At 37.5% G+C, this 26,844-nt stretch overlaps 1 protein-coding gene and 1 pseudogene across 10 annotated transcripts in view; both read right to left on the reverse strand.

Annotated features, from left to right (window-relative positions):
* ANKRD26 (ankyrin repeat domain containing 26) overlaps positions 1–26,844 on the reverse strand; it is a 111,291-nt gene that overhangs the window by 44,600 nt on the left and 39,847 nt on the right. For 8 of the 10 annotated variants that reach the window (XM_058681631.1, XM_058681625.1, XM_058681622.1 and 5 more), the window contains 11 exons: positions 26,600–26,660; positions 26,289–26,491; positions 19,801–19,927; positions 19,427–19,488; positions 15,481–15,571; positions 13,046–13,144; positions 12,387–12,415; positions 12,221–12,293; positions 10,090–10,347; positions 7,094–7,167; positions 1,434–1,600 (listed from right to left, as the gene is read on the reverse strand). In XM_058681631.1, the coding sequence (XP_058537614.1) occupies positions 1,434–1,600; positions 7,094–7,167; positions 10,090–10,347; positions 12,221–12,293; positions 12,387–12,415; positions 13,046–13,144; positions 15,481–15,571; positions 19,427–19,488; positions 19,801–19,927; positions 26,289–26,491; positions 26,600–26,660 (1,244 nt within the window). The remainder of the gene's footprint in view (positions 1–1,433; positions 1,601–7,093; positions 7,168–10,089; positions 10,348–12,220; positions 12,294–12,386; positions 12,416–13,045; positions 13,145–15,480; positions 15,572–19,426; positions 19,489–19,800; positions 19,928–26,288; positions 26,492–26,599; positions 26,661–26,844) is intronic. The other 2 variants (XM_058681624.1, XM_058681627.1) reach the window with 2 other exon arrangements.
* LOC131483466 (putative coiled-coil domain-containing protein 144B) lies at positions 4,038–7,086 on the reverse strand (annotated as a pseudogene).

A 26,844-nucleotide genomic window follows, 5' to 3' on the forward strand; every position in this document is an offset into this window, starting at 1 on the left:
TGTAGCAGGGAACTTCCTTTTGCAATTCAGTAGATATTAAAAGTATTCTAACAAAATGTGCATAAGACATGACATCAAACCAAATGCTTTAAATATACTTTGTTAAACCATCAGTACACTGTAAACCAAATTTCATTTTTTAAAATGGTCACATACTCCATTATTTTATAGAAGTGAAAATTTACTTCCTTATTAATGGATATTTAGCCTGAGTCTGGGGCTCCTAGGTGGTTCAGTCCGGTGAGCATCCGACTATTGATATTGGCTTAGGTCATGATCTTGTGGTCGTGAGATCCGAGCCCTGTGTTGGCCTCTGCACTGTTACCATGGTGTCTGCTTATGATTCTCGCTCTCCCTCTGTCTCTGCCCCTCCCCAATGCACACATTCTCTGTCTCTTTCTCAAAACAAGTAAATAAACATTTAGGCTATCTTCAATTTTTTGATATGGGAATGCTATAATAAATATCCTTAACATATACATGTAACATATTTATGTAAGTAACCTTAAAATATCTATCCTATTTTGTATACACAATAAATGTCCTTACAGTGTGTGTGTGTGTGTGTGTGTGTGTGTGTGTGTGTGGTGTGTGTTTATAGAAGTCTTGTTTTCCTGGAGGATCCAGTCCTGGCAATGAAGCCACTGGAATAACGGGATGACCTATCTGAAAATTTTTTTCATGTTTTATCATTTGTTTTTGACAGTGACAGAGACAGAGCACAAGCAGGGGAGTGGCAGAGAGAGAGGGAGAGACACATAATTTGAAGCAAGCTCCAGGCTCTGAGCTGTCAGCACAGAGCTTGACGCAAGGCTCAAACTCATGAAGTGCGAGATCACAACCTGAGCCGAAGTTGGACCCTTAACCAACTAAGCTGCCCAGGTGCAACGACATATCTGAAATTTTGAAACACACTGCTAAATGACCCTTCAGAAAGGATTTACCAACTTCATCTAGCCACAGTAAATAAGAATGTCATTTTCCTCACATTTCCTAACTTTGATTATTTTTTATTATTTTTTATTTTTTTTTAAATGTTTTTTACTTATTTTTGAGACAGAGAGAGACACAGCATGAGCAGGGGAGGGGCAGAGAGAGAGAGAGAGACACAGAATCCACAGCAGGCTCCAGGCTATGAGCTGTCAGCACAGAGCCTGACGCGGGGCTCGAACTCACAGACTGTGAGATCATGACCTGAGCTGAAGTCTGAGCCACCCAGGTGCCCCACTTTGATTATTTTTTAATAAAATATTTATCACTATGACTGCAAAAAATGGTATCTCATTATTTACATTTTTCTGATTACCACATAGGATGAAATATCTCCATGAAAAATACAAAACTTGTTCATCATGAACATTAGCTCAAACTATAAAAGTTTGTTGCATAGGAAAATAACAATTACCTACTATTTAAATATTGCTATGGCTTACCTATCAGAATCTTTATTTTCTGTAATAGGAAATTGATGGTTATCAGTTTTTCCATTCTTTCTTTGTTGAATTAATCCAGCAGCCGCAGCATCATGTATGTTTTCTGATACTTCCATGTCACTACTTCTGTGCTTCTTTTTTTCTTCAACCTTTAATGGAATTTGATACTAAAGGTAATTGTTACTTTAGTCAATAAAAAGAAGTTTTTTCATTAATTTTATCAGTTGACAGTTTGTCATAATTTTAATTGATAAACATTTTGTGTTTACTTTATCATTACACGTAATTATAATTTTTATAAAGTCGGCTTCATTTCTGTTTGAATAAAAAAAGCAGAATTTTCCAAAATTTCTAAAAGGGCTTAATTTTGTACTCTTATTCATATCCACACTTTGCTACTGAAAGTTCCCCACCCCACCCCCACCCCATCTGACCAAGAAATACAAAGAAATAAAAAGACAAAGACAAAATTTGTCCTTTCCTATCCTTACCACCTGGGTTTTACACAACAGCCAGATTTAAAACATGTGACATTGAGGTGCTCCAAAAACAGGAAGCTTTCCTCTTTCTGCACGAAGCTATTCTTTCCCTGACTGCCTTTTATAATTCTTTTTAATTTGGATCCCAAGGTTCTCAAAAAAAGTAACAGTGTTCCCTAAAATTTACAAAGGAAGGTTTACCACAACACAAAAGGAACAGAGTGAAAAGGATGTTAGGCTGGAATTCTGGAAAATTAGTAATGCTCTCCGAATTTCACATTCAATAACCATAAAATTTTATAGGGAGAGGGTATAAAAGTAATTATCAACTTTAAACCCATTTTCTACTGATAATTCGAGTAAAACTAAAAAAGGTTAAATTTGTCCAAAGTTCCTGAAGTGGTGCTCGCTTCGGCAGCACATATACTAAAATTGGAACAAAGTTCCTGAAGTGGCATTACCTAGCATTTTATGGCACCAAAAGAGATGATACAATTCTTTAATGCTGAATCAGATAAATGACCACAAATTCATTAAATTAATAGGATACCTTAAAAGTATGACTTTGGCACAGTAAATTAATACCTTCATAGGGGATGAGAACATTAGCTACTTTTTCTTTTAAAGAAGGGTATCTCTAGATTTTGTCTATTTCTAAACTCCACACATCTCAAAACTCAGTTTTCTCCCTTGGAGTTAAATACTGAAGGTTTGCTGAAGGTTTATGCTACCTACATGGTAAAAATCATACATGTCAAAATGTGTCATACTTTATTCAACATAAAGTCAAAGTTTGACTCAACAGAAACATCTGAGAATGAGGATTAAAAAAGTGTGGGAAAAAAAGTGGTGATAATACAAATATTTGTTATTAAAACTATCTCAAAGTGGTCATGTTGAAATCTAAGTTCCAAGGTTGTGAGTAAAGCAGAGAAGACTGCATGTATTTGTGGGGAGTAAGCTTAGGAATTCCCTGAGCCTGCACTGATGGGTTAACAAGACATAAAGAATTACAAAGCCATAGGATGCTCACACCCAAGTTTGGGTAAACAAGATTAGGCAAATAAAATGAGAGAAGTGGGGCAAAGGCCCCCATACAAAGGTGTATGAGGTAAGCAAGATTAGGTATTCAGGGCAAAAATGCCCCCCAATTTAGTATTATAGCAGAAAGCTGCTTTCACAGGAAGGACGGACCAAATTAGGTAAACAGGTAAATAGGGCTATAGGCTACAGGCTGCAGGGTAAAGATGCCCAGAGGGGAGCTAATTAGCAAAAGAAAGGTGCCTTGTGGATCCTGAAGTAGCATCTGTCTTATCCCCTAGACTAGCTAAGATAAACAGATAAGGTGCTCAGGTGGGCTGTTAACAACCATCTGCCAGGCACCAGGATTTTGTTTTATATTGACCCAAACCCCTAACACCCTATATCTTCAGACCCCCTTTCCCTCATGCCCATGAGTTCATGTTCACAGATTTACTGTCTCTTTGTGCACGTCAATCACCATGTTTGGAAGACTTCTGATCCTAATAACAACAGAGCAAGGACCCTTAATTGGGGCTCTTGTGTTCTCCGGACATTAGCCATCTCTCCCATTTTAATCCTGCATCCCGCTGTCTTGCTAGACAAGAAAGAACCCTAGACCCAGGGTCTACTGACACATACTGAAGCAATTTTGGCTGGGAACATTGTTTATATTCCTTCTCTTAGTTATCGCTTCCTTCCCCTTTTATTGTTTACGGAAATGCAATTTATATTTAAGCCAATAGATTAAAAAAAACCTGGAGATTGTTTTTTAAGCAGTGTCTTTATGATTATTCTGGTTCATGAGGTCACATGGTACTTATATAGCTAATTAGTCTCCCAGTTCATATGCTACTTGGAAGACTGACACAGAAACTTTAAGGAAAACAAATCATAATGTTTTCCTGAACTCCTATTTGTTAGATAGCAGAAATAATCTATTTCCAGACACAATTACTTATTTAGACAATTCCATTTTATACAAACTCCTTTTCTCTTAAGTGGAAAATCAGAATGGATCGGATAATTGCTAAAAAGAAAAAACAAGAGTAACAGCAAGGGGGACCTCTATCTCTTTTGGAAGTTGAACTTTCTCTTTTTCCAAAGCCAGGAACTCTACTTGTGACATGCCTATCTCATTCTTAAACCTTTGCATATCTTGATGTAATTCTTCACTTAGATATACTTTAGATGCTGGAAAACTAGATGGTGAAGAAGAACTCAATTTCTAATTCAGACTCAACACTTTTATAGTTATAAGTACTGTCATTATCTGCATATAATGGCTTCTGGAAAAAGTCTTGTATTGGTTTTGTTTTCTTGTGTTTGTGACAGCAGAAATATCATGCCTTTTTGTTTGAAGCACATGTTTCATCACATCGGAGCAGGCAAGCCACAAACCAAAAAGGCTCTCTGAATCACTAGAGTGAGGTATATGTCCAATGTCTAATTTACAGTCGGTGGTATTTTGGTCCGTATTTTTTGCCATTTGCATGTCAAACTCTTGGCCTTCTTTCACTTTAAATGTAACTAGTGGGTTCCTTGCTTTTTTATTTTCTACATCATTATAAAAATTCTCATTGTTGTTAAAAAGATGCTCAATGTCTGGTTTGTTCTCATCTTCATAGTCTGATTTACTTTTTTTTAATATGAAATTTATTGTCAAATTGGTTTCCATACCACGCCCAGTGCTCATCCCAACAGGTGCCCTCCTCAATGCCCATCACCCACCCCCCCCCTCCCTCCCACCCCCCATCAACCCTCAGTGTATTCTCAGTTTCTAAGAGTCTCTTATGGTTTGGCTCTCTCCCTAAAATGTTTTTTTTTTTTCCTTCCCCTCCCCCATGGGCTTCTGTTAAGTTTCTCAGGATCCACAGAAGTGTGAAAATATATAGTATCTGTCTTTCTCTGTATGACTTATTTCACTTAGCATAACACTCTCCAGTTCATCCACGTTGCTACAAAGGGCCATATTTCATTCTTTCTCATTGCCAAGTAGTATTCCATTGTGTATATAAACCACAATTTCTTTATCCATTCGTCAGCTGATGGACATTTAGGCTCTTACCATAATTTGGCGATTGTTGAAAGTGCTGCTATAAACACTGGGGTACACGTGCCCCTACACATCAGCACTCCTGTATCCCTTGGGTAAATTCCTAGCAGTGCTATTGCTGGGTCATGGGGTAGGTCTATTTTTAATTTTTTGAGGAACCTCCACGCTGTTTTCCAGAGTGGCAGCACCAGTTTGCATTCCCACCAACGGTGCAAGAGGGTTCTTGTTTCTCCATACCCTCCCCAGCATCTATAGTCTCCTGATTTGTTCATTTTAGCCACTCTGACTGGGGTGAGGTGATCTCTCAGTGTGGTTTTGATTTGTATTTCCCTGATGATTTACTTTCATTTAAAAAAAAGCGTAGAAGATGACTGGCAAGCATATTCTGGGGACCCAGAGTATGAATGAGAGAGAATGACATTTTCAAGACTAGTCTCTTTTTGTTCAGGAAATGCCTGAAATACTATTGAGACAGACACTCCAAATGCATCTTCTTCCTCACAATCAAGTAAATTCCTAGCAGTGCTATTGCTGGGTTATAGGGCAGATCTATTTTTATTTTTTTGAGGAACATTATTTGTCCAATTAGAAGGTATTTCCTTTAAGTTGGCTCCTTCTTTAGAGTGACCATGTGGTGGTTTTTCTTCAAGATAAGTAGGAATTCTGTACTGTTAACAAATTTCACCAAACTTCTGCTTTAACTCACTGGTAATGAGTTTTTAGCTATTTTTCCACTCTAATTTGCCTTGTTTGATCCACATTTCCTCCAAGTTTTGCATAGAAGCACGTCCTGAATATACAGATATATCATGCTCTCTATCACATTCCTTATTCATTTCTGGTTCTTGAGTCATTTTTTGCAGATGCAAAAACGGACAGTTAATTTCCTTGTTTTGATTTTCAGATGTCTTTTCTGCCGGGATACATGTTTGTAAAATAACCTTATCCTTAAGTAATCAAGTATGGACAAAGAAAAATTAGAAAATAATCAAAATTTAACTGTTAAATTTTTTAATCTATGTTTAGCTGTTCCCAAGTCACTGGATTGTAACTTCCTGTAAGAAGTGAAAAATAACTTGCCTTAGCCTAAGACAGAAGAAAAACATGAACTCATAAACTTAATTTTGTCAGTTTTTTGAACTAAACAATTCATTACATGTTAAATCTACCAAAAAATAAATTAGATGACTTTTAATGTTGCAAACTTCAAAAACATTTTACCTTACCATCCCTTAAATAATGAGCCCTAAAGTGCATTTGAGTATTTTTTTAAAGACTAATAACTAGAGAATAGACAAACTTAAAATTATTAGCAGCCAAAATCAATTAATATCAATGAGAAAGAAAATTCAAATTGTATACTATAATGGTGGTGTAAATCAATACAGATTATCTACTTGTACCCAGCTCTGATATATTGTAATGTCCACTGAGAGTGGATAAGAAAACTGTTAATAATACTTACTGAGCTCCTATGCTGAAATAACTTAAAAACCTATTGTGTATAACCCATCCTATAAGGTGTGATTCTACAATAGGCAGTTGTGTTCATTTTATGACCCCATTCTCCGAAGTCAACTACAAAGAGACCAAAGTTGGAATATAATCTTTAATCTTGGCATTAGTGACTGGCAAGATGAAACTGCACATTTTGAACCACTGAAAATAATTACTCCTTCTACATGAATCTAAGTCAGTGGTCATCATTGTTATATTGCTCATAATTTCAACTGCTTAAACATATGATTCAATATTTGATGCTACCTTCTTTATCATGTAAGGAAGTTACAATAATGGAAGAAGCAAACAAAATTCAGGAATTTTTTTTTTTTTTGCCTCAATTCCAAGGATAAAGTTTAGCTATAAGTTACTATAAATTCTAACAATATTTTGAGTTTTGTAACTTATAAAATTTTATAAAAACTAAATACTAAGTTATAATCTATCAACTTCAAATGCTCATTCAAAAGATAATTTCAGCCGTGCAGCGTTGGTGGTATAGTGGTGAGCATAGCTGCCTTCCAAAAGATAATTTCACTTGAACTGTATCACATTATCAAAGCAAGGAAAACAATATAAAATCGGAAATTTAACGTTTTACATACCTGTGGGTGGTTATTTTCACTTCCATCAAGCCTTTCTCGCTCTTCCACTGATGTTAATTCTAAGTCTAGGTCTGCTGACAAATATATACATTTAGTTAAAATGAATTACTCAGAATGGTTAGATAAAAGCTATAACCTTCATAAAAATAGAAAATAACATTTTATCAATTGAAAGCTTAAATTAATCTTTACCTGAATATTTACTTTTTTTTTTTAATTCTTTTCTAATGTTTATTTATTTTTGAAGGAAAGAGAGACAGAGCATGAGCAGGGGAGGGGCAGAGAAAGAGGGAGACACAGAATCCGAAATGGGCTCCAGGCTCTGAGCTGTCAGCACAGATCCTGACGTGGGGCTTGCACTCACAAACCAAGAGATCATGACCTGAGCTGAAATCGGTCGCTTAACCGACTGAGCCACCCAGATGCCCCCTGAATATTTACTTCTTTAAGAAATACTTATAATTATCTAAAACTTCAACAAACCATTTGGGAAATACTAGATGTCACCAGCTTAAATGCATACAAACATCTCAAAGATTCATTCACAAATCCATCCACCTAACATCAATGAACAAAACAATCAGAAACAAAACAAAAATTTTAAAAAACAGTAGAAACATATAAAGTCACAACAGACTTGTAACAGTACCTCTTTAATAACACACTAAGATTCAACTACAACATTATTCATGGTTTCCAAAATTACTATTACTTTTTATGCTTTTATCAGTGTATACCCTTTCTATAGGTGTATGTTCCTGATAAGTAAACATTCCTGAAACGTTTTCCTCCACTATTTGACAATTTTCTTCCCATCTTTTAGGACTCAGACTGCTTGCTATGTAGAGTCATCCTTGTTAATGGCTATCTTTCCCCAGATAAATAGGTGTCTCTTTCTCTGGGGCTACCTTAGTACTTTATAGATTTTTCTAGTGTATCTTCACCACCTGAACTGTAAATTATTTCTTTACGTATCTTCTACTTTTGCTCCTAGACTGTATGGGATAATCTCTTAAATCATCTTTGTGTCAACAGCCTTTATTTATTTTATGCAGTAATTATTTACAGAGTTCCCACTAAGTACTAAGCACCTAGGTTTAGCGAAACATGTAGGTAAAAGGTGTCAGGAATGGCTTTTCAAGAGAGAAATGACTGAGCTAAGACTCCAACATTGAGGTTAGCGAGATTCAAAGGTGTTAGAAGGCAGAAAAAGGGGAGAGCATGCAAGGCCTTAGCAAGACAGGGAGAGAAGCACATGACAGGGTAACTATTTGTCCAAAATACAGGGATCAAAGAGGAAGACATCACCAGCAGTTCAGAATGCCAGAGAAAAAAGCAGACAGTAGAAAGGTGTAAAGATGGAGAGTTAGGCAGAAGTCTAGATTATGAGAGCCTTATATATAATTTTAAGATGCCTGGACATAAATATGTTTTCAACAGTAGCTCATGGTCCTCTTTGCATTTGAGACAAATCACTCTAAATACTGTGGGGAAGGATGAATTTGAATGGCATAGTAATAAAAGATGGGAGATGAATTAGAAGGCAGTAATATAAAATAAAGATGATGCACATCCAAACTAACAGAATGGTTCCAGAAATACTCAGGATATAAAATTATTAGGACCCAGCACAGACTAAATCTGTATTAAATGAATAAACACACAATCTTCAGTCCCTGGAGAACTAACTCTGTTCATAAGTTTATAAAAAGGCATCAAGTAAGAAATGATCTATATGAACTGGTTTAAGTTGCTTGTATTTATTTTGTAATTTTTCTATTTCATATCCTTCTATGTGTTACAGAAGCCTGTGTAGGTGTTTTGTTTTGAAAGTCCTGCCTCTGGGATCTACCAAGCTCATGAAGAAGTAACAGCAAACAAGTCACCTGTATATTAAATAACTTTGGATTTATAGCCTATACTCACTACTCTAAGAAAGAGCTCAAAATCTTTTGAGAATACATGTTAATTTTAGAAATCAAGAAAGAAAAGAAAACTACAGAGGTGAAAAAAATATTGTACAATTTATTAGTACAGACCTGATCAAATGACTGAAAAGGGGCACTGGTACATAAAGTAGAACACACATTAGATGTCATTAATCAATAGACTGAGTATCTTAGTAGAATTAAAATTGGTTTTCCAAGGGGCGCCTGGGTGGCTCAGTCGGGTGAGCGTCCGACTTCGGCTCAGGTCATGATCTCAGTCTATGAGGTCGAGCCCCGCCCGCATCAGGCTCTGTGCTGACAGCTTAGGGCCTGGAACCTGCTTCAGATTCTGTGTCTCCCTCTCTCTCTGCCCCTCCCCTGCTCATGCTCTCTCTCTCAAAAATAAATAAAAATATTTAAAAAAAATTTTTAAAGATACTATTTAAAAAAAATTGGCTTTCCATATATTATTTTTAAATAATACAGCACTCTTTAAAACCAATATTCCTTGTGAACTATTTATTCATTAAAAATAATAAAACAAGGCGACAGACTATGTGTACATAGCTGAGAAGATGATACTATGTGATAAATTCTCAGTGATTCAATTGAGAAAGCCAACACTAGAATAAAATCATAGAAAATATAGGAAGTATTTTAATATTTTGTTTGGGAAGGTGCTTTTTTTTGTTACAGTGATTATAGTATGACCGATACTTGTGAATTTAGAGCTATAAAAATAAAGCTAAGAAACTATGTTTTGAGTAGTCAATCTTTGGATCTGTACCTAGTTTTTCCAACTAGTCCGAAAGTTCTAAATATAATCCTGCTACCCATTCTCCAGTGTACACTAAATGCTAGCCTAAAAGAAATTAATTTCTCCATGTCTCTTTGCTATCTGTATGTTGCTTTAGTCAAAGGAAGAATGCAAATGTATTGCTAAAAGTACTCTGGTTGTAGGTTACATAAAAAGAATAAACACAAATTAAATTTTGCCACAAAATTATTTTCGAAAAACCACAACTATGGTGAAGCCACGAAGAGGTTGAATTCTCTATGCTTCATTACCTTCTTTGCTCTCTCTGTTTTCTGGTAACTGTGATTCACTCAGGTCATGGAGTGTACAATTACCTAACAGCAGCACAGTTCCAATATTAATCTTTTCTTTATCTATTAAGGTTATCGGTCCAGAATCTGTGGATGCTGACTGATTTTTGATCATTGGTTGTGATACAAATGTGCATTTATCATCAACCTTCAAATTCTTGGATGTTTGACAAGTCTCATTACCGAAGGTCAAACTAGTAGACTCCCAATCCGAAAAATCTGAAAACAAAGTTTCATTTATTAGAACGTAAATAGTAATACATACTTGACTAATTTGTATCAATTCTTTCCTCAGAGAAGCAGTTCCATATCCTCCTCTCCCTCTAAACACACTACTACTCCTTCAGAGCTTATTGTATTTTACATGTCCTATATTTGACATTCACATAGATAAATTTAACTAGTCTCTCATTTTTTCTTTTTAATTCTCTACCATTATATACTTTGATTCATTCAAGCAACTCTATTACATATTCTGTATCTCATAAAAGCTTTATTTATTAATAATTAAGACTGCTCAAGGTTATGAATATTTTAGTAACAAAATCTATGTCTAACCATTTATTTTATGTTTAAATATGCACTGTGTGTTCTAAAGACATGGGTTTTTAAAAAAACTTTTAATGAATGGTACTACTTTAATCACAATGAAATGGTCTTTCCTCAATGTACCAATATCATCAGAATTCAATTTTTAAGCCTTGGCTAAACATAAATTCATATGGAAACAAAAGCCTTGAGTGACATAATTGTTGCCATGTAAAAACAGGATAAGTCTCAGTCTACACTAGATCCAAAAAATAGTGCCATGAGACAGAAAATGAATATGTAACAAAAATATATTTTTTTTTTAAAAAAGCAAGATTGTCTGATTTAAACCTCTTAAGACAAGTGAAAGAAAGAAAATGCAGAAGTGGAACTTAAATGTCCATTTCATCACAAAGGCCCCTTTATCATTTCACATCCATGAACCCTGTATATGGTTTAAAACAGTTCTCCAGTGTCATCTGAAAATCCCTGGAGTCCCAGATCTATCCATTCAGGCAGTCCAAGAGGTCAAAACTATTTTCACAATAATACTAAATATTATTTGACATTTCATTCTCATTTTCATATTAAGTGTACAATGGAGTCTTCTAAAGATATGATATGCAGGGGCGCCTGGGTGGCGCAGTCGGTTAAGCATCCGACTTCAGCCAGGTCACGATCTCGCGGTCCGTGAGTTCGAGCCCCGCGTCAGGCTCTGGGCCGATGGCTCGGAGCCTGGAGCCTGTTTCCGATTCTGTGTCTCCCTCTCTCTCTGCCCCTCCCCCGTTCATGCTCTGTCTCTCTCTGTCCCAAAAATTAAAAAAAAAAAAAAAAAAAAGATATGATATGCAATAGTATCACAACTGAGGGTCATAGGTCTAATGGCTAACAGAATATATGACTGTGTATACCTGTATTTTAAATGTTTCAGGTTTAATTTTTAATATTGTAAATACCAACATATGCAACCCACTTAAACAGAAGTTCTTTGGAATTCCCAATAATTTTTAAATGATATAAAAGGACTATGAAGCCAAAAAGCTTCAGAATTACTGTTTTAAAAGATTGTATCTACTAAATATAAAAAATAATTACTTCCCCCATTTTTAATAATCAAAGACATCATACATACATACACACATACACAAATACACACAGTCTGCTAAGCAGAACATATTTGGCTTAAAATGTTATTTAGATAACATGAAATCAAGTTAAAACACAATGGACATGTTAACAAGTGAAGCTTTACTCTAGGTAAAGGTCAGAATTCAAACAAGCATTTTGCACACTGGAAAAATCTAAGAGTCTAATAATTAATATTAGGAATATTTAGGATTCCAAAATAAAACAAGAAACATGAACTAAAGCTTATATTTTTTAAATCTCTTTTTCCTATGCTTGTAAATATCTTTTCTTCAAACATGGATACCAACAATGACATCTACCTTATTTATGTCAAATCCTTCAACTAAATATGCCACCAAAAAAAATTAGGAATAAGAGCATTTCAAATATTTTAGTGTACTTCTTTCCACTGTTAAATTTGTATTGTAAAATTTACCTGATCTGGATGTCTGTATATCTTTCATTCCTACTGTTTTATCAGAAAAAGAATCTTCCACTTCAACGGTAGGCTGAATGGGTATTGAAACAATATGATTAAGACATAATATGCATCTCACACAGTCTGTAGTTAAAAATTCAGGATAAAAATATAGAAGTTTTACCTTCAAGTGAGGATATTTTTCAGGAGGATCTAAAAAGCAAAAGGGACAAATAGTCAATTATATGTAAATATGAAAGCCAAGTATACATTCATGCAGTTAGTACTGAGCAGAATCCTCATGCTTCGCTTTGAAAATGATTACATTAGGTTTTGGTGTTTTATTTTTGGGGGGACAGGAAGGTGGGTTAAGACAGTGACAAGACAGAAATATGAACACATTATACATACTGAAGAAAAAATAGGAATATAGGCTCCACAGAACATGCAGTTAGGATGTCAAAAGTTAAGATTATGTTTCAAATGACTAACTAAAATAGAAAAGTGCACATGTACCAATGTGAACATGCTGACTGATGTAAAGAAAAGCAATCTTGAATTAGAGGAACAATTCATGACCCTGAGAGGATAAATGTGGAAGCCAATAGCAGAATGCAACAGCATACCCTTAATGTGCAGTACAGCAAAATCATTTATACCATTATACTACAAGTATTTACCATGTTCTTCAATTTGTCCTGTAATTTAGTCAGTACACAGTTGTGATGACGGTTCAGTTGAATGCATAATTTCTTTCTCATCAGAGCAAGTGTACTGAATTGATCAGCTTGGATATATACTTGTAGAATAACAGTTAATAAAAGTATTCATTTTTGTTCATACCCATGTGGGTTACTGGTATGCCTACATTTCTTGTATCCTCTAGTTTAGCCATCTTAAAGTTTCTTGATCCACTCATGCAAGAAGGTATATAAAACACATCTAAGAAATAATGTATAATAAGCTTTTAATATGGAAATATCATTACCAAAAGGGAAAAATAAAATTAATTGCCACAAAATTTTTAGATACCAAAAATCTTTTCTGTTTCAAAATCAGCATCATATTTACTGAAAATAACCATTTTAGCATTTAGGGAATTAACCCTATCACTTCTTTTGTTTCCAAAATTAGTTTGATTTGGTAGATCATGTAAGCCTTTAAAAAAGTCTTTTACGAAATAGCTATCATATCATGGGGTACCTAGGTGACTCAGTCGGTGGAGCATCCGACTTCAACTCAGGTTATGATCTCATAGTCTGTGGGTTCAAGCCCCGCACTGGGCTCTGTGCTGACAGCTCAGAGCCTGGAGCCTGCTTCAGATTCTGTGTCTCCCTCCCTCTCTCTGCCCCTCCCCTGCTTGCCCTCTGTCTCACGCTCAAATAAACATTAAAAAATTTTTAAAAATAGCTATCATATGTTAGCTGTCTTAAAAAAATAACAGCCAATGCTTCCATATTCAAATTAATCTCATTTGAATAATGAATACCAATGCAACATGTATCTTTGATGTCTAAGAAATCTGAGGTGGATAAATGAGTGGCTAGGTTTTACCCCAATTCTAGAACTCCACTTGCTTTTAGTATTCTTTGGAGTAGCTGTGATCTAATCTTCTGATTTAGTGCACATGTACTCCAGCCATCTAACGTGAATTCTCTCGAGTTTCCTCCTCAACTCCAAAATTTCCTAGCTAACACACCATGCATTTCTCTCTCTTTCCCTTCACTAGTCCTCCTTCTCAACAGTAATTTCTGGATCTATGGTCTTGAATGTTCCACTTTTATATTCTTGTTATAGATTATCTCTACCACATTTTTCCTCTTTGTTTAGCAGGAGTATCTTACATCTATACCCTCTATACCCACTATCAACTCCCCCAAAATGTTTATTCATTTTTGAAAGACAGCACAAGCAGGGGTGGGGCGGAGAGAGGGGGTGGAGACACAGAATCCGAAGCAGGCTCCAGGCTCCAAGCTGTCAGCACAGAGCCTGATGCGGGGCCCGAACTCACGAACCGCGAGATCACAACCTGAGCCCAGAGGCCGACGCTCAACCGACCAAGCCACTCAGGTGCCTCCAAAAAATTTTGTTTTTAATGTATATCTTTGACACAGATAGAGACAGAGTATGAGCGGGGGAGAGGCAGAGAGACAAACACACAGAATCTGAAGCAGGCTTCAGGCTCTGAGCTGTCAGCACAGAGCCTGACATGGGGCTTGAATCCACGAACTGAGATCATGACCTGAGCTGAAGTCGGACACTCAGCCAACTGAGCCACCCAGGCGCCCTAAAAGTCATAAACTTTCTTTTTTTTTATTTTTTATTTATTTTTTTTTTTAATTTTTTTTTTCAACGTTTTTTTATTTATTTTTGGGACAGAGAGAGACAGAGCATGAACGGGGGAGGGGCAGAGAGAGAGGGAGACACAGACTCGGAAACAGGCTCCAGGCTCCGAGCCATCAGCCCAGAGCCTGACGCGGGGCTCGAACTCACGGACCGCGAGATCGTGACCTGGCTGAAGTCGGACGCTTAACCGACTGCGCCACCTAGGCGCCCAGTCATAAACTTTCTAATGGAACTTTTTATCAGAGCTATAGCTTCCTTGATGTCTCCCTAACTGACCCTCCTTCCAATTCTCTTATTTTGCACTAAATGATAACTCTCTTATGAAGTACCTCCAATTTGATATGGCATTAAGGTATGTACATTTATCGCTGACTATAAATGCGTAAGTTCATCCATGGTAGATAGGACATAACTCTGCATCATCAGCTGTCAGTCCTTAATGTCTTCCAACAAAGAGGATAACAGTAAGAGTGGGAAAATTTTGGTATGCTACTCTGACAAATTCTAGTACTGGAAGCTCACCTTACAGTATTCCTACATTTCAAATAGCCTGCTATTCCTTTTAAAGAACTAGTGTATTTTATTTACCACCTTCCAGTAGAAACACTATAAACACCTGCTTACTTTCCTTCATTTATTCCCTGTAGTCTCCACTGTTCTCATCATTCCCTCTTTGGCTCTTTTCTTATTTCCTGAGGTTCCTTAGGTCTTACAGTATCTTGAAAGGGAACTAGTCATTTAGCTCCTTTGGTGGCACTCTCAATTTAATCTGTTGCTGACACCACATAAGATACAACTTACCTCCTTTTCACATCTCTTTCTCTTTACTATGCATTTAATAGGTGATTTTCTTTAGATATTAGAATATATCAGTATTCCTGTTTTAAATCAACATTCTGTCCAATGACCTCTTAGTAAAATACAGTTCTTACCTTCTACTTGTCCATTTAATATACTTTGCCCTTTCTGATCCGCAGCTCCAGATAAATGAGGAACATATTTGTTTGGACTCTCAGACATACTCTGTTAAAATTAGCATCAATAATGAGTTGCGTAAAGATTTCCTAATCCTTTTCTAAGAAAATATCTGAATTTCCGATTTTAATAACAATCAGACTTACAAATAAGAAAAACATATTGAAAACCAAAACATTTAAATAGAAAACCTCATATATGCTCTCTTGATTAAGTGTACCTTTTAATCTTCATTTGGCTATTGACTCTGTAAACTGAACATGGAAGGCCAGAATACTTTCATAGACAGAAGACTGACTTATATGCACATTTCAAAAAGGAACTAACAAAACACCTTATTTTGCATTCCCAATCAAAATAAAAGGACATTTAAAATAAGTATTTAAATAAATTCTTCAGGGGCGCCTGGGTGGCTCAGTCGGTTAAGCGTCCGACTTCAGCTCAGGTCATGATCTCACAATGCGTGGGCTCGAGCCCCACGTCAGGCTCTGTGCTGACAGCTCAGAGCCTGGAGCCTGCTTTGGATTCTGTGTCTCCCTCTCTCTCTGCCCTTCCTCCACTCACGTGCCCTGTCTTTCAAAAATAAATAAACATTAAAAAAAATTTTTAAACAAATTCTTTAAAAGTATACTTGCTATAAATTTAAACTGCTTCTAATAGAATGGCAGACATTTGTTTTAGTGTTAATTGATATCTAATATGATAAGAAACTTTGGAGTATATCATGTTGAGTATAAACAAAACACTGTTGCAGCTGCTGCTTCATTTAGGTAAACAAAGGCTTGAAATTTTTATTGATGAAAGAAGGGTTGGATCGAATGGCAAAGTAGTAAGAAAAACTTTTCTTAAAATTATGGTTAACTAATAGTAAAAAAATTTTAGATATGGGTATGAAACTCTTCAAAAAGTGTTGTTAAGCTTTTAAAAGGCAAGTATAAGAACATTTCTTTATTAATCACCTGAAATGTGCCAAGCACTTATCTCAGTATGCACATTTTCTTTTCTACACACAACAATGATTATGATGATGGAGTGGGTCTTCCTACTTCCTGGTCACTCTAAGACATTAGAGTAAAATGATGATCCGTGGTTGTCTCTGTCCAGAATGTCCCTCGCCAAGATCTTCACATGACTGGTCCGTCTCATCTTTCACTTGGCAGCTTCTGCCACACTCAGATCTTTTCTGACTACCAAAATTCCTACTCCCACTCTCATCCTCATCCTCACTGCAAACTCCCCCAATATTCTCTAACCTAACATTCTCCATTTTCTTTCTAGGAAGCATTTATACTGACTTATAACGGATTGCTGTTTACTTACTTTTCTGCTCCGACCACTAAAACCTAACCCCTCAACTTGTACACTCAGTATCTAACTGCTTGGTACACAGTCAGTATATAAGGACAAATTTATTAAGGTCAAAACATTTGCAATAATCTCATTGAGAAGATCTCAAAAGTACCAAATCACTATACTGTTGACCCTTGAACAAACGAAGGGTTAAGGGCTCTGATGGCCATGCACTTGAAAATCCACAAATATCAAAAACGTAGCTACTAATCTACTGAATTTCCTACTTTAAAAGCAATTAGACGAGGCATCTGGGTGGCTCAGTCGGTTGGGTGTCCAACTTCGGTTTAGATCATGATCTCACGGTTCGTGAGTTCAAGCCTCGTGTCGGGCTCTGTGCTGACAGCTCAGAGCCTGGATCCTGCTTCCGATTCTATGTCTCCCTCTCTCTCTGCCCCTCCCCCACTCACAATGTGTCTCTCTCTGTCACTCAAAAATGAATAAACGTTAAAAACTTTTTAAAAATAAATAAAAGCAAAAGCAATTAGACTTAAAAATCGAAAAGTATATATTAAAAACCAGAATATTAAAGCAGAAACCCTCTAATCTACCTGTTAATCCTCATTCAGCCATTAACTCTGTAAATTGAGCATGGAAGGTCAGAGTTACTATAACGAAATGCTGACCTTACCAGTAATATAAACAGTCGATTAACACATGTTTTCTATGTTATATGTATTAAATACTGTATTCTTTTTTTTTTTTTTTAATTTTTAAAAAAAATTTTTTTTTCAACGTTTTTTATTTATTTTTGGGACAGAGAGAGACAGAGCATGAATGGGGGAGGGGCAGAGAGAGAGGGAGACACAGAATCGAAAACAGGCTCCAGGCTCCGAGCCATCAGCCCAGAGCCCGACGCAGGGCTCGAACTCACGGACTGTGAGATCGTGACCTGGCTGAAGTCGAACGCTTAACCGACTGCGCCACCCAGGCGCCCCTTAAATACTGTATTCTTACACTATAAACTAAAGAAAAGGTTATTAAGAAAATCGTAAGGAAGCGGTGCTGGCTGGTGCTGTCGGTTAAGGGTCAGGCTCTTGACTGGCTCAGGTCATGATCTTACAGGTCGTGGGTTCAAGCCCAATGTAAGGCTCTGTGCTGGCAGTGTGGAGCCTGCTTAAGATTCTCTATCCCTCTTCCTCTACTCGCATGCTCTGTCCTCTCTCTCTCTGTTTCTCAAAATGAATAATAAAAAAAGAAAAAAATCGTAAGGAAGAGAAAATACATTTACAGGATGGTACTGTATTTATAGAAAAAAAATCTGTATGTAAGTGGACTCCCACAGTTCAAACCCATCTTGTTCAAGGGTCGACTGTATACACATATGATGTCTCTACTAATAGATTACTGAAACTTAACACAGCCCAAATTAGAAAATCAAAAACCCATTCTAACTTTCCCATTCTCTTCTGGACACTACTGCCATTTTATTGGCCTTCAGACATCTTCACATAAAAAAAGTATTCTTGGAGAGCCTGGGTGGCTTTGTCAATTAGGCGCCCAACTTTGGCTCAGGTCATGATCTCACAGTTCATGAGTTCAAGTCTTGCACTGGGCTCCCTGTTCTCGGTGCAGAGCCTGCATCGGATCTTCTTTCCCCTCACCCCCCCTCTCAAAAATAAAGATTCAAAAAAAAAAAGTATCCTCAATATTTAGTAAGTCACTAAATACCACTGTGATCATTTTGTCTTCTATTTCTATAGCCCCCTTTACAGTTTTCAAAGCGTTACCACATCTGTTCATTACACAAAACCAAGAGACGAGTATTAGTACCATCTTTAGGAACGAGGTCATTGACATTGAAACAAGTTAAACAAGTTTTTCCAAGATCCCACAGCTAGGAAGTGATGGAACCAAGATGACAGCATGTCTTTTGACTTCAAATACAGTGCTTGCGGCATTATGCAGCAGCTGCCTGTGTCTAAGAGATCAGGCCCTTTTTACCTCTATCCTTAGTTATCACCTTAGAATAGGTCATCATTACTTAACTTATATTACTATACGTGTGCCACAATGTTATTTTAACTATCCAAAAAAGGGTTTTATTATTAAAGCACCACTAAACCAAACTGTGGTTATCATAATCCCAATGCTCCTTGTAGATCTACTTGGCAATCAAATACAATATTTTCAAGTCCCAGGCATTATCTTTTGAAGGTTCAAGTTGTAAAACACCATAATCCAAACTCTTTCTGGATGTCATTAGGAGTTTGACACATCCATATACACCACAGAATCATACATTTGGCCATAGGTTGAGTATTTCTTTAGTAATTCTTTAGTTTAGATAACTTAACTTCAAAACCCAAACTAATTCCCTCTAAGCCTTAGTTTTCTGTACTAATACTAAGCAACTTTCATTAAGTTTGCAAGAGAACTGTATTATACTGTATTGTCATAATTAACACATAATTATTTTATCAATTATAGGTAAAAATATAAGGAAACGGTTTCTATGGGCAAATGCAGAGATGAGAGAATAAAGTCAAAGCATCTCTTTGATGTTTTAACATCACTCAATGCTTATATTTAAAAATAATAAGAAGACAGTACCTCAGGATCAGAAGGTGATTCTACATCTTCCTCTTCTCCTAATCCTAATGCTGACATCATATCTATAAAATACAGATGAATTAATGAAAACGTGTTACTATGAATTTTAAACACATAGTCTATCTCCATTCATGAATATTTCAATAAAATAAAAGCAATAGCAGAAAGGATGTTCAGGGAGTTGAAGATTCTCAGGAAGAAAAAGGTGGTAGTACTTGGGATACTTATAAAGAAAGCAACAGACACATAAAGATAGCAACAGAAAAATATCTTAACGAAAAATGAATAATATATTTGGATCTACATACTTTCAGATTTTTTTCATACTAGCATTTAATCATAGAAAAACAACTCACAGAGATTCACTAGCTTACCACTTCTGTAATTTTTATGCACTCCACCAGAAGTCAAACTGTCATTAACTGTTTGCTCTGGTGGCACATTTTCAATAATACCAATACCATCTTCCTTTGCTTCCATTGCTGACTTTGCTGTTCCTTCCTATAAAAACAACACAAAACAAAAACCCAGCTTCAGAAAAACATCACATTAATTCATTTGGTCACGCACTCACCCACTCAGAAAGACAAACACATACTATATCTGTCAAATTATAGGCACTATCCGGGGAGGAGCTGGAAATATAAATAAAAGACAGAGTCTGTTCTATAGGCTAGTAGTGGTAGAGATGCATGAAAACAGGTAAGGACAGAAAAATATCCACTAGTTCTATAAGTGAAGTGAATAACGCACAGTGAACGCACAAAGGAGAAAACACTTACATTTGGGAAGCTCAGCAAACTCTGGGAAGATAAGGCTGTGTCTTAAAAGACAGACAAGTACACAGGGAGGGTGTGAAGGGCATTCTAGAATGAGCAAAGGATCAAGCATGAAATAATATAGTAAGTGACAACACCTATGGAATATGGCAAAACTGGAACAGAGTTATTGGGAAGGGGATAGATAGATATTACTGGAACATCAGGACGAAACCAAAAAATAAAAAGATCAAGTGTTATGCTAGAACATGAGTTTCCTCCTTCAGGTAATGGGGATCCATTAAATAAGCAGAGGAATTACATCGTCACGAGTATATTTTAGAAAAGTCACTCTGACAGCAATGTAGGATGAACATAAAGGAAGCAAAACCAGAAGAGTATTGCAAAATTATAGGTGAGAGAGTGAATTATAGGAATAACATGAAAAATGGTAAGCAGGTACAAAATATCGAATGTGGTGAGTGACTGGATGTGGTTGTTTCAGGGAAGTTCGGAGTCCAGGACTTTTCCTGTTTCAGGGCTGCTATTTATTAGGCTAGGGAAAACAAATGACAGAGCAGATTACAAAGAGTCAGGAAAGAGGAAAGGGAAAGGGTCAGAAACAATGTCTTTAAACTAGGACATATTAAATTTGAAGTACCCAGGGGACTTCCAAAGAAAATTTTAGGGCCACTTGATTGCCTCAGTCAGTTAACACCTGACTCTTGATTTTAGCTCAGGTCATGATCTCGCAGTTCATGGGTTCAAGCCCCCCATCTGGTTCTGCACTGACAGTGCAGGGCCTGCTTGGGATTATCTCTCTCTCCCTGTCTCTCTGCTACTCCCCACTTGTGCTCTCTCTCTCTCTCCAAATAATAAATGAATAAACTTAAAAAAAAAAGAGAGAAAATTCAGATCAATACATTTCGAGGAAGAAAAGCCCATAATATCTATAAAACATATTGAACTGATATAATAATGCAAACCTACACAGAACTCTGAAATTGTGAAAAGGAAAATAAAAGGAGGAAGGAGGAGTTAAGATGGCAGAGGAAGGGGATCAGAATTTCCCTTGTCCCTCAAACACAGCAGTATTGAGGTCAGAGCACTTGGAATACCAGGAATACAGGCTGCACAGTGACAGAAAAATCTCCACAGGTGCAAAGAGACAGCTTGGTGGGACAGAAGTGTGTGTATGCGAATTAGGAGAAATAAAATGGGCAACACAGGCATGGAGTGGGGGAAGCCCTTCGGTGGAAAAACGAACGGAAGAGAAAGAGAGGCTGTGGGAAGTGTGGGATTGTATTTGGATAAGAGAAAACCTCTCCAAACCACGGACCAAGGAGAGGTCCAGAGAGTCAATTTCTACTTTGCAAAACTGCCTTAGAAGCTAAAAATCAGAATTTTCAAGGTTGCCAGACTTTAGACCAGAGCTGCCACCTCCCACGCCTGGTGGGGAGGGAGCCACCCCTAGGCTTGGTAGCAATCTCAGGGCTACACTGGTAGAGAACAGTCCCCTCCCTTGAGTACAGTGGAAAGAGGGTATATTACCCCCCAACCAAGGGAAAAAGACCCTGCAGGCACAAGCCGGAGGCCCTTTGTCCCCTGGACAGACTGGTACTACCCCAGAACCAGGTCTGGGGGACCAGGGATCCTCTAAGGTTTTGAATCCCAGCTGAGTGCTCAGGAAGCATAGGAGACTGTGGAGCAAGGCAAGCCGGCCCCCCCAGGCTATTCTGTGAGGACAGCCTAAACAGTGAGGTTTGAGGCACCTCGTGTGGGGAGTTGAGATTAGAGTGTCGCCATTTTTCTCCCCACCAACATGGTGGGGTTTCAGGGAACGGACACGAGCCCCAGTGGAGGCAGACCCATTACACCAAACCCCGCCCCTCTGGGCCTTGTAACTGCTTCTCTAAGGTAGTGAGACTGACACTGATGGAACCAGACAGCCCTTCCTCCAGACCAGCACAGCCTCCAGTCCCGGGCACTAGTAGACAACTGTCCTGTGGTTATGTATGTTAGTTTGGTTTTTTTTTACTTTAATTACTTTTTTTCTTTTCTTTCTTTTTATTTAATATTTATTTCCTTATTTTGAGAGGAGAGTGAGTGAACAAGCAGGAGAGGTGCAGAGAAAGGGAGAGAGAGAGAATTCCAAGCAGGATCCATGCTGTCAGTGCAGAGCCTAACGCGAGGCTCGAACCCGCGAACAGTGAGATCATGACCTGAGCCAAAATCAAGAGTCGGACATATAACCACATGAGCCACCCAAGCACCCCTCTTTTCTTTCGGTTTCTTTCCTTCTCTTTTCCCTTTTCTTTCTCCTCTACTCTTTCCTCTCCTCCCTTTGGAATCAGCCTCATAGTCTCTGATTTGACTTTACGTCAAATCTTACTATATATATTTTTTCTTTTTTCCTCTGTTTTGGTTATTTGTTTGTTTAAAAGCGGGCATTTTACTCTATTCCTTTCACACCTTTTCTGTATCTCCTTCTTTATTTTCTTCTCTCTCTTTCTGGATTAAGCCCTGTAGTTTCTTTGATTCTCTGCCTGGTCTTTTTTGCCACCCCTGTCATACCTCTCTTTGTTTGGGATAAGGTTTCTTCAACACCCCCTTCTCCTTTTTTCCAGGGTTACTTCAACAAACAAATCAAAACACACCTGGTGGAAGGTCCAAACCACTACTCCAAGTAGGGAGAAAAGCAGGCAAAGACACAACAAAAGAGTGCACACAACACACTCCCAAAACACTTCCTCAAGTGCCAGGCCCTGGACAGTGCATGACCATTTTTTAATATAGTAGTACTTGCAGGTGTGGGACACATAAAGGACAGGAAACTAGCCAAAATGACAAAACAGAAGAATTCTCCTCAAAAAAAATTCCAGGAAGAAAGGAGAGCCAGAGAATAGCTCAAATGAAATATAAACAATATATCTGATCAAGTATTTGGAATAAGAGCCATAAGACTAATAGCTGGGCTTGAAAAAAAGCATAGAAGTCAGCAGAGAATCTACTGCTTCAGAGATCAAGGACCTAAAGAATAGTCACGATGAATTAAGAAAGCTGTAAACAAGGGGCACCTGGGTGGCTCAGTCGGTTGAGCATCCGACTTTGGCTCAGGTCATGATCTCACTGTTGGTGAGTTCAAGCCCCGCATCAGGCTCTGTGCTGACATCTCAGAGCCTGGAGCCTGCTTCGGATTCTGTGTCTCCCTCTCTCTGCTCCTCCCCCGCTCATGTTCTCTCTCTCTCCTTCAAAAATAAATAAAAACATTTTAAAAAATTAACAAAATAAAAATTAAAAAAAGAAATGCCGTAAACAAGATACAAAATAAACTAGATGCAGTGACAGCAAGGATGGGAGAAGCAGAAGAGAGAATAGGTGAAATAGAAGATACAATTATGGACAAAGATGAAGCAGAGAAAGGAAAGAAAGGAAATTACTAGACCATGAGGTAGGTATTAGAGACCTAAGTGATTCAGTGAGATGAAATAATATCCACATCATAGGAGTCCCAGAAGAAGAAGAGTGAGAGAAAGGGGCAGAAGGTTTATTTGAACAAGTTATAGCTGAGAACTTCCCTCATCTGGGGAAGGAAACAGGCATCCAAGTCCTGGTGGCACAGAGAATTCCCTTCAAAATCAACAAAACTAGGTCAACACCATGACATGTCATAGCGAAAGTGGAAAAATGCAAAGATAAAGAGAATTCTGAAAGCAGCTAGGGACCAACAGATCTTAATTTACAAGGGAAGACACAGAAGGGTAGCAGCAGACCTGTCCAGCGAAACTTGGCAGGGCAGAAGGGAGTGGTAGGAAACAGTCAATACGCTGAATGGGAACATATGCAGCTAACAATCCTTTCCCCAGCAAGGCTGTCATTTAGAATAGAAAGAGAGAGAAAGGCTTTCCCAGACAGACAAAACCTAATGGGGCTCATGACCACTAAACCAGCCCTGCAGGAGATCCTAAGGGGGACTCTGTGAGTGGAAAGCAGCACAGACTACAAAGGACCAGAGTCCTCACCACAAGCATGAAACCTACAGATAACACAATGACACTAAATCCGTATCTTCCATATCTTAAAATAATCACTCTAAATATAAATGGACTAAATGCCCCAATCAAAAGACACAGGGTACCAGAAAGGATAAAAAAAAAAAAACCAAGATCCATCTATATGCAGTCTATAAGAGACGGATTTTAGACCTGAGGACACCTGCAGATTGAAAGTGAAGCTTTGGGGGGCAGCTGGGTGGCACGGTCGGTTAAGCGTTTGACTTCAGCCCAGGTCATGATCTCACAGTTCATGAGTTGGAGCCCTGCATCAGGCTCTGTGCTGACAGCTTGGAGCCTGGAGCCTGCTTTGGATTCTGTGTCTCCCTCTCTCTCTCTCTGTCCCTCCCCAGCTCATGCTTGTACTCTGTCTCTGTCAAAAATAAACTTAAAAAAAATTTTTTTTGTAAAAGAAAAGACAGTGAAGCTTTGGAGAACCACCTATCATGCTACCAGAAGTCAAAAGAAAGATGGAGTAGCCATACTTACATCAGACAAACTTGATTTTAAAGCAAAAACTGTATGAACAGATTCAGAAGGACATTATATCTATTGTTGGAGATATTCGAATAAGTAAAAATCATCTTCTAGAAAGAATTTTGTATACTCTCGTGGCAACCTTTCCTGTCTTATGATTCTATCATGACAAAGAGTTCATATTAGACAAAAATTTATACATTTTGAGTTCATTCATTTGGTATGTGTGTATGTGTCTATTCTATGCAGATACTATTAAAAAAAGAGTGGCACCTGGGTGGCTCAGCTGGTTAAGCGTCCAACTTGATTTTGGCTCAGGTTATTCAAGCTCTGTGTCAGGCTCGACACTGGCAGCACAGAGCCTGCTTAGGATTCTCTGTCTGTCTGTCTGTCTCTCTCTCTCTCTGCCTCTCTCTCTCTCTCTCTCAAATAAACATTTGAAAATTTAAAATTAAAAAAGGTAAATCAGAATGCAGAAAACATGTTTTATATTTTTTTCTTTAAGAGTTTGCAGCTTAAGTGGCACCTGGGTAGCTCAGGCAGTTCAGCATCTTGATTTGGGCTCAGGTCGACATCTCGCAGTTTGTGAGTCTGAGTTATGTGTTGAGCTCTGTGCTGACAATGAAGAGGCTGTTTGGGATTCTGTCTCTCCCCTCTCTCCCTGCCCCTACCCTGCTTGCTGTCTCTCTCAAAATAAATAAATAAGCTAAAGAACAAATTCAGTGTTGCAGCTTCAAATTTAGTTTTTCATTTCATGGATAAAGAACCTTATTTACATAACCAGAAATTTTATTTAATGAAAAGAATAAACGTTTATTTCCTCTCTTTCTACTCAAAAAGACCTAAAATATACCAAGATTATACCACACAGTAAGTTAAGTTAGAAACCCCAAGAAAGACAATAGCCAAAAACTGAAAATTCGCAATAAATCTGGTATGGCCTAAAACAGATTTCACTTTGCATTCCTTAGAAACACAGGTTTTGCTAAACTAAATATAGGATATCACCTTTATTAAACTTAAATGTAAGGGCAAAAATTTCTTCCAGTTCTTCACAAAAATCAGCTATAAGTCATTCAGAAGAGTCTAAGCATTTTTATTACCTGGCTTTTTTTTTTTCTTAATTTGCACTTAAAATAATTTCTCCCATGCTTTATAATTTAAAGAGTATCTGCTCCCCCTTAATCCCACCATTGCTGGTGTGTTTTTATAATACTTTCTCTCAACTCTTCATACTTTAAATTCATCTCACCCCTCTGAAATGAATTCTTCCCCTTCATCTCCCTCCTCATCTTCATATGCATCTAGCTGTTCTTTCCAGCTGCCTTCTATTTCTTTGCTTCCATAAAGGCATACCTGAGAATTGTTTACTCCCACCAACCTTTATAAATCTCAATCCTGTACCTTCCTCTCTGTTGTCATTACACTGTTTTCTATTATGATCTTGAGGACTTCCATTTCTTCCTAAGATCCTTTTCATCATTACAAGGAGCAAGAGGATGGTATGGGGCGGGGGGGGGGGGGGGGGGGGGGGGGGGCGGGGCGGGAGGAGAGGAATAAAACAAAACAACTCACCTTTGGAAGACCAAGGACAGCTAACGTCTTGAGAGAAGGTTTTAGAAGAGATTTAGCTGATGGAAAAATAGGAAGAGAATCGCCATAATCTCTGGTTGGTGGTTTGGAAAGAGTTTCACCCACATCTTCATTTTCAGAATCAGGATTATTGTCCTCAGATAATGTTCCACCTTCTGCTTTCACAGAGCCACGTTTTGCTCTCACTTAGTAGAAAACAAAAGAGGACATGAAAATATCTGTAACTTCAAATTAGTGAATAACACAAGAATGGTCAAGAATTAGTGAATAATACAAGTCTTCCAATAGCTTACTGTTTTTCATGAATTGCCCAGAAGAATGCAGTAGCTTTGCTACACTTGGTTTCGGGACATTCTAGAAAAGAATTAATAGCTTTAAGGATTACAAGAATCTAATTCGATTAAATGGTAATATTCACCATTACCAAATGAGCACCATTGCACATGGAACACAGGCTTTGGAATCATTTAAATGTAGATTCAATTTCAGTTATGCCATTTACTATAACCAGTCGACATTTTCTCATGTGATAAGGATT

The sequence above is a fragment of the Neofelis nebulosa genome, chromosome 8 (assembly GCF_028018385.1).
Source record: "Neofelis nebulosa isolate mNeoNeb1 chromosome 8, mNeoNeb1.pri, whole genome shotgun sequence".
Taxonomy (NCBI): Eukaryota; Metazoa; Chordata; class Mammalia; order Carnivora; family Felidae; genus Neofelis; species Neofelis nebulosa.